The sequence below is a fragment of the Haemorhous mexicanus genome, chromosome 28 (assembly GCF_027477595.1).
Source record: "Haemorhous mexicanus isolate bHaeMex1 chromosome 28, bHaeMex1.pri, whole genome shotgun sequence".
NCBI classification, from domain to species: domain Eukaryota; kingdom Metazoa; phylum Chordata; class Aves; order Passeriformes; family Fringillidae; genus Haemorhous; species Haemorhous mexicanus.
The window spans coordinates 4,514,635-4,522,904 of record NC_082368.1 but is presented as its reverse complement, the minus strand read 5'-3'; the positions used below and the strand labels follow the sequence as shown (position 1 = coordinate 4,522,904).

Below are 8,270 nucleotides of genomic sequence, written 5' to 3'. Positions count from 1 at the left end.
AGGGAATTGGGAAGGGCCGGGATGGGATGGGAAGGGAAAGGAAGGGAAGGGATGGAGGCAGAGCTGGCAGCAGGACCCCCCTGCGCCCAGGGATTCGGGAATGTTCGTCCATCCCCGGGACGCGGCCTCCCCTCGCTGCTGGGGAGTTGGGGGGTAAATAAAAGGGGTGAGAAAAACAGAGTGGGACCCCCCAAAAAGGTGAGAAAACAAGGGGGCACCCGGATTTGAACCGGGGACCTCTTGATCTGCAGTCAAATGCTCTACCACTGAGCTATACCCCCGCCGTGGAACACTGCCCGCCGCCGGCAATAGCACTGTCACTGATCCAGGACACCCCACAAATACGGGCACCCCTCATTCCCAGACACCCCCAATCCCTGACACCCCCAATCCCAGACACCCCCCCACACACACCCCACAAACACGGACACCCCTTAATCACTGACACCCCACACGCACGGACACCCCCAAACCCAGACACCCCCCCACAGACACCCCCAATCCCTGACACCCCCCCACAGACACCCCACAAACACGGACACCCCTTAATCACTGACACCCCACACCCACTGACACCCCCAAACCCAGACACCCCCCCACAGACACCCCCAATCCCAGACACCCCCCCACAGACACCCCCAATCCCAGACACCACCCCACAGACACCCCACAAACAGGGACACCCCTTAATCACTGACACCCCACACCCACTGACACCCCCAAACCCAGACACCCCCCCACAGACACCCCACAAACACGGACATCCCCCAATCACTGACACCCCTCAATCCAAAACACCCCTAATCCAAGACTCCCCCACCCACTGACACCCCTCGATTACGGACACCCCGCACCCACGAACACCCCCAAACCAAGACACCCCACAAACACGGACACCCCTCCACCATGGATACCCCCTGGCCACCGACACCCCGCACCCACGAACACCCCACAAACACGACACCCTTTAATCACACACACCCCTCAATCATGGACGCCCCCGATCCAAAACACCCCGCAAGCACGGACATGCCGCACCCACAGATACCCCACAAACACGGACAGCCCTTAATCACTGACACCCCCCCACCCACGGACACCCCCAGTCCCTGACATCCCCCCCACAGACACCCCACAAACACGGACACCCCCACTCACGAAACCCCCTCCCACCCACAGAACCCTCCCCACTGCCCCACACCCCGATGTCCCCCCCCAACTCCCCCCGAGTGCCTCTGGGGGGAACACGACCCCCCCAACACCCCTAAACCCCCCAAATCCTCAAACCCCAAAACTCCCAAAATCCCCAAAACCCCCAAAACCCCCCAAAACCCCCCAAAACCCCAAACCCCCAAATCCTCAAACCCCAAAACTCCCAAAATCCCCAAAACCCCCAAAACCCCCCAAAACCCCAAACCCCCCAAAACCCCCAAACCCCCCAAACTCCCCAAACCCTCCAAAACCCCCAAACCCTCCAAAACCCCAAACCCTCCAAAACCCCAAACCCCCAAACCCCAAACCCCCAAACCCCCAAAGCCCCCAAAGCCCCCCAAAACCCCCCAAAACCCCCAAACCCCAAAACCCCCAAACCCCCAAACCCCCCGGGACAGCCCCGAGCGCTCACCCGGCACCTCCAGCCCCTCCAGCATTTTGGGGGTGCGCGGGACCCCCCAAACCGCCAGACGGGGGGGTTTGGGGGGGGGGGGGCAGAGCCGCCGGCCGGGACCCCCGTGGCGCTTGGGGGGGGGGGGCGGATTATCGCGACATGTCGCGCTGGGCGGGGCCGCAGCGGGGGACGGATGGGGACAGCGATGGTGTCCCGGAGCGGGGTCAATATTTGCTCCCAAAGCCGCTGGGCAAACACGCGGGGAGGGGGCGGGAGGGGGGTGGGGGGCGGATCTTGGCGGCCCCGCCGGTCCCGGAGCACCGGGAGGAAAATTTGGGGTCACCCCACGGTGCTTGTGTCACCCCCAGAGCGACCCGATTCACGGCTGGGGAAACTGAGGCACGGAGGCAGCGGGGATGGCCCGGGGGGGTGAACATAGGGGAGGGGGGGGGTCTCCAAATTGTCACCTCGAGGGGTGGGGGGACACAGGACAGCCTGAATTGAACCCAAAATCGCACCCAAAATCATCATTCCGAGATGTGGGGGTACACAGGGCACCCCAAATAGCCACCCTGAGCTGTGGGGGCACACAGGGCACCCCGAACTGTCCCCAAAATCATTCGAAGCTATGGGGGCACACACAGAACCCCAATTTGTCCCCAAATCATCATTCTGAGCCGTGGGGGCACACAGGACACCCCAAATTGTCACCCCGAGCCGTTGGAGCACACAGGGCACCCCAAACTGCCCCCAAAATCATTCGAAGCTGTGGGGGCACACAGAGAACCCCAAACTGCACCCAAAATCGCCACCCCGAGCTATGGGGGCACTCAGGATGCCCCAAATTGCACCCCAAAATCATCACCCCGAGGTGTGGGGGTACACAGGATACCCAAAATCACTCCGAGGTCGGGGGACACACAAGGCACCCCAAATCGCACCCAAAATCATCATTCTGAGCTATGGGGGCACACAGGACACCCCAAATCAGCACCCCGAGGTCGGGGGGCACACAAGGCACCCCAAATCGCACCCCAAATCGCCACCCTGAGCTGTGGGGGCACACAGGGCACCCCAAATCACCACCCTGAGCTGTGGGGGCACACAGGACACCCCAAATCACCACCCTGAGCTATGGGGGCACACAGGGCACCCCAAATCGCCACCCTGAGCTGTGGGGGCACACAGGGCACCCCAAATCATCACCCCGAGCTGTGGGGGCACACAGGGCACCCCAAATCACCACCCTGAGCTGTGGGGGCACACAGGGCACCCCAAATCACCACCCTGAGCTGTGGGGGCACACAGGACACCCCAAACTGTGCCCAAAATCATTCCAAGCTATGGGGGCACACAGGACACCCCAAATCACCACCCTGAGTTGTGGAGGCGCACAGGGCACCCCAAATCACCATCCTGAGCTGTGGGGGCACACAGGACACCCCAAATCACCATCCTGAGTTGTGGGGGCACACAGGACACCCCAAATCACCACCCCGAGCTGTGGGGGCACACAGGGCACCCCAAATCACCATCCTGAGTTGTGGAGGCGCACAGGGCACCCCAAACTGTGCCCAAAATCATTCCAAGCTATGGGGGCACACAGGACACCCCAAATCACCATCCCGAGATGTGGGGGCACACAGGACACCCCAAATTGCACCCACAATCGTCATTCCGAGGTTGGGGGCACACGGGACCCCCCAAACTGCACCTGGAGGGACCCGAAGTGTATTGGAGGGCTCTGGGGGAGCGCGGGGCCGGAGCCCCCCGCGCGTTTGGGGACACGGAGGTGACACCGTCTGGGGGACGCGCCCGGCGGGGGGGGGGTCCGTGGGCTGCGATAAGGGCCGGGCGATAAGGGCCGGGCTCGCAGCCCATTCGCGGGGGCGTTAGGGAAGGTGCCAATCCCCTCACCCCCGTGGGGAGGGGGCGGCGATGGGGGGGCACAGGGGACACCCAAACACGGGGCTGGTGCCAGCCCTGTGCCCGTTCTGGGGGTCGCAGCCTTTGCCCCCCCCAATTTTCCCTCTGCCTCCTGCTGTGCCCGCTCCGGGAAAGGGGAAAAAAACAGGGAATTGTGGGGTTGGGGGGCACAGGGTACCCCAAAATGTACCAGTCAGCCCCCTGAGCTATGGGGGGATCCCCAAGATCCCCTCACCCCCGTGGGGAGGGGGCGGCGATGGGGGGACACAGGGGACACCCAAACACGGGGCTGGTGCCAGCTCTGTGCCCATCGCTGCCCCTTTTGGGGGTCGCAGCCTTTGCCCCCCACTTTTCCCTCTGCCTCCCACAGTGCCTGCTCCGGGAAAGGGGAAAAAAACATGGAATTTGGGGTTTGGTACCCCAAAATGTACCAGTCAGCCCCCCGAGCTGTGGGGGGGATCCTCGAGACGTGGGGTGCAGGATCTGAGGGGCTGGAGGGGACACAGAGCACCCCAAACTGCGCCCACCGCCCTCCTGAGATGTGGGGGGCACCCCACACTGTACCCCAAATCATTCCGGGCTGCGGGGGAGGCACAAAGAGCCCCACACTGCACCCCAAATCATTCCGAGCTCTGGGGGGACACGGGGAGCCCCAAACTGCACCCCAAATCATTCCGGGCTGCGGGGGAGGCACAAGGAACCCCACACTGCACCCCAAATCATTCCGGGCTGCGGGGGAGGCACAAAGAGCCCCACACTGCACCCCAAATCATTCCGAGCTGTGGGGGGACACGGGGAGCCCCACACTGCACCCCAAATCATTCCGGGCTGTGGGGGCACAGAGGACACCCCACACTGCACCCCAAATCATTTCGGGCTGCGGGGGAGGCACAAGGAACCCCAAACTGCACCCCAAATCACTCTGAGCTATGGGGGCACACAGGACACCCCAAATTGCCATCCTCGAGCTGTGGGGCACACAGAGAACCCCAAAATCACCACCCCGAGCTGCGGGGGCACACAGGACACCCCAAACTGCCCCCAAAATCGTCATTCTGAGGGGGGGGGGCACACAGGACACCCCAAACTGCCCCCAAAATCGTCATTCTGAGGTGGGGGGGCACGCAGGGCACCCCAAACTGCCCCAAAAATCGTCATTCTGAGGAGGGGGGCACACAGGACACCCCAAACTGCCCCCAAAATCGTCATTCTGAGGTGGGGGGGCACGCAGGGCACCCCAGGCTGTGCCCAGGGCTGGCGCCGGAGCCAGACTGCTCCGGGGGGGGCTGTTTGCTGTGGGGCCGGTGCCCCCCCCGAGGGGAAGGCTGGCAATTATGGAAATCCCTTAACCCCTGATTGCCTCCTCCCACCCCATTAGGTGGGCAAACACTTTTAGCGGCGGGGGGCCAGCTAGCCCGTGGCTACAAAAACCCCGCGGGCCGGCCGGGCTGGCACCGCCACCGCCAGCACCATGGTGACATCGCCGGCCGTCCTCTGCCTCGTCGCCTGGCTCCTGCCACCCGCCGCCGGGCACCTCTGGGCATGGATGTTCTCCCTGCCCCAAAACTCGCCCGATGCCGCCGCCCTGGGCAGGACCCCCGGGACCGACCTGGAGGAGGTGAGGAAGGGGGGGGACACCCGGGTGAGGGGTCCTGGGGGACAGCAGGGATGGGAGACGGCCAGGGTGGGCTCAGGGTGGGCACAGAGCTGGGTTTGCAGCCAGGGTGGGCTCAGAGCTGGGTTTGCAGCCAGGGTGGGCTCAGGGTGGGCACAGAGCTGGGTTTGTAGCCAGGGTAGGCTCAGGGTGGGCTCAGGGTGGGCACAGAGCTGGGTTTGCAGCCAGGGTGGGCTCAGGGTGGGCTCAGAGCTGGGTTTGTAGCCAGGGTGGGCTCAGGGTGGGCACAGAGCTGGGTTTGTAGCCAGGGTAGGCTCAGGGTGGGCTCAGAGCTGGGTTTGCAGCCAGGGTGGGCTCAGGGTGGGCACAGAGCTGGGTTTGTAGCCAGGGTGGGCTCAGGGTGGGCACAGAGCTGGGTTTGCAGCCGGGGTGGGCTCAGGGTGGGTTCAGGGTGGGCACAGAGCTGGGTTTGCAGCCGGGGTAGGCTCAGGGTGGGCTCAGGGTGGGCTCAGAGCTGGGTTTGCAGCCAGGGTGGCAGCAGGGTGGGCACGGGGGTGGGCTCAGGCAGAATTTACAGCCAGGGTGGGCTCAGGGTGGGCTCAGGGGTACGAGGGTGGTTTGGAGGCAGAATTTGCAGCAGGGTGGGCACAGAGGGGGTGCAGGGCAGGTGCAGAAGCTGCAGCCGGGGTGGGAGCAGGGGACGGGTTTGCAGCGAGTGTCACCCGCGGTCACCCCACAGTGCTCTGACGGGGACAGGGACACGGACGCCGGCGGGCAGCCAGGAGGGGACACGGGGGTTGATTCCAGCCGGGAGTGGACACGGGGAGTCCGTGTCCAGTCAGGAGTGGGCATGGGGGGTCCGTGTCCAGCCGGGGAGCACACGGGGGGTCCATGTCCAGTCAGGAGTGGATGCGTGGGTCCATCTCCAGCCGGGGGGGCACACTGGGGGTCCATCTCTAGCCGGGAGCGGACACGGGGAGTCCATGTCCAATCGGGAGTGGACACGGGGAGTCTGTTTTCAGCCAGGAGGGGACACGGCGGGTCCATCTCTAGCCAGGAGCGGATACGGGGTGTCCATGACCAGCCGGGGGTGGACACGGTGGGGGGGGGGGGGGGTCCGTTTGAAGCCAGGAGCAGACACGGAGGGTCCGTCTCCATCTGGGGGGGCACACGGGGGGTCCATGTCCAGCCGGGAGTGGACACGAGGGGTTCCATCTCCATCCGGGGGGCACACAGGGGGTCTGTTTGAAGCCTGGAGCAGACACAAGGGAGTTTCATCTCCATCCGGGGGGGCACACGGGGGATCCATTTCCAGCCGGGGCGGCACACAGGGGGTTCATGTCCAGCCGGGAGTGGACACGACGGGGTTCCATCTCCATCCGGGTGGCACACGGGGGTCCGTTTCAAGCCAGGAGCAGACACAGGGGGTTCCATCTCCATCCGGGTGGCACACGGGGATCCGTTTGAAGCCTGGAGCAGACACAGGGGGTTCCACCTCCATCCGGGGAGCACACGGGGAGTCCGTTTGAAGCCTGGAGCAGACACGGGGGGGGTTCCATCTCCATCCGGGGGGGCACACGGGGGGTCCATGTCCAGCCGGGAGTGGACACGAGGGGGTTCCATCTCCATCCGGGGGGCCCACGGGGTGCGGCGGCGGCCGGGGCGCGGCGGCGCGGGGCCGGCAGGGGGCGCGGTGGCGGCCGGCGGCGCCGGGCGCTCCAGTGGCGCAATCGGTCAGCGCGCGGTACTTATAGGGCGGTACACGAGCGATGCCGAGGTTGTGAGTTCGAGCCTCACCTGGAGCAGGACTTTTGTAGGAGATCGCGTCGCCCCCCTGTATTCCCCCCCTGCCCCGCCGCTCGGTTTTCTTTTCCCGAGGAAAAAATCCTGGAAGCGCTGCGGATGGAGCCCCCCAGGCTGGCAGAGCGCTCGGCACCCCAAAATCACCCCAATACCCCGCACCAGCCTTGAGCAGACGGGGTTTTGCGCCTGTCTCGGGGTCAGGACTGGAATGGGCTGGGGGATGATGCGTGGCCCCACCTGACGTGCCGTGTCCCCCCCTCCGCAGGTGACCCCGTGCAGCCCCGCCACCCCCTGCGCCCACGGGCACTTCTGTGACGAGCACTTCGGGCTGTGCCTGCCCACGCGGCCCGCGGGCCACTACTGCCGCCACGACCCTCACTGCGCCCCCGGGCTCGTCTGCATGTTCGGCAAGTGCCAGCAGCCCGTGCCCCCCGGGCAGGACGGTGAGTGGGGGGCTGGCGCGGGGGGGGACTCGCCCCTCTCGCTTGGTTCGGATGCCACGCTGGAGCGGTGCTAAACCAGGGGGTGCTGCGGGTCAGAGTGGGGGTCCCCGTCGCCTAATGCCACTTTCTGTGCCACCAGGAGCGCGGTGCCAGCGGGACGAGGAGTGCGGGCCCGGCGGCTGCTGCGCTCGCCAGCACGGGGAGCGGGTTTGCCAGCGGCGCCTGGCGCTGGCCCAGAGCTGCCACGTCCCCCCCGGGGGTCTCGCCTTCAGCATCAACCAGGTGTGCCCCTGCCAGGCCGGGCTGGTGTGCCGGCCCTCGGTGCCCTCCAGAGAGTGAGTACGGGGTGCCAGGCCGGGCGGGGGGCGTGGGGGACACCTGGGTGCAGCCCTGGGTGGGGGGGACAGGGCTGAGGTGTCACCGATGTCGCCGTGTGCTGTCCGCAGGAAAGCGTTCGAGTACCGGCCGGAGAAGAGCGAGTGGCGGTGCCGGCGGCCCTGAGCGCCCGCGGTGTAATTTATTGCCTGTAAATATCGCGACCACAGCGTGTCCCGAGCCGGCCCAGCGCCGATAAACCCGGCCCAGCGCCGCGCTGAGCCCGGCGGCTGGCGCTGGCCACCCCCGGGGGGCTGGAGCCCCCCGACCCTCGCGCTGGACCCTCGCCCCTTCCCCTTCCTCAGAGCCGGGCGGGTCCCGGCTCCATCCTCAGAGCTGAGCTGTGCCCCGTCCAGCGGCGGTGACCGCAGCCCCCCCGTGTCCCCTCGTGTCCCCCGTGTCCCCCCAGGCCCCAGCAGGCTCAGGCAGGGGGGGCAGGTCTCACCGAAATGTTTATTACAAAGAACCAAGCGAGCGGGGCGAGTCCCCCCGCCACACACAC

At 65.7% G+C, this 8,270-nt stretch overlaps 1 protein-coding gene and 2 non-coding genes across 3 annotated transcripts; 2 read left to right on the top strand and 1 right to left on the bottom strand.

Annotated features, from left to right (window-relative positions):
- Positions 1-209: 209 nt before the first annotated feature.
- On the bottom strand, positions 210-281 carry TRNAC-GCA (transfer RNA cysteine (anticodon GCA)). Its single transcript has one exon. It is a non-coding gene; the product is annotated as a tRNA-Cys (tRNA).
- A 6,454-nt stretch (positions 282-6,735) lies between these two features.
- Positions 6,736-7,894, top strand: LOC132339082 (dickkopf-related protein 3-like). Its single transcript, XM_059869122.1, has 4 exons — positions 6,736-6,927; positions 7,216-7,393; positions 7,533-7,728; positions 7,840-7,894. Exons 1-4 carry the CDS (start codon positions 6,736-6,738, stop codon positions 7,892-7,894), a joined length of 621 nt encoding a protein of 206 aa, XP_059725105.1.
- On the top strand, positions 6,863-6,952 carry TRNAI-UAU (transfer RNA isoleucine (anticodon UAU)). The gene is given in 2 exon segments: positions 6,863-6,900; positions 6,917-6,952. It is a non-coding gene; the product is annotated as a tRNA-Ile (tRNA).
- Positions 7,895-8,270: the final 376 nt, after the last annotated feature.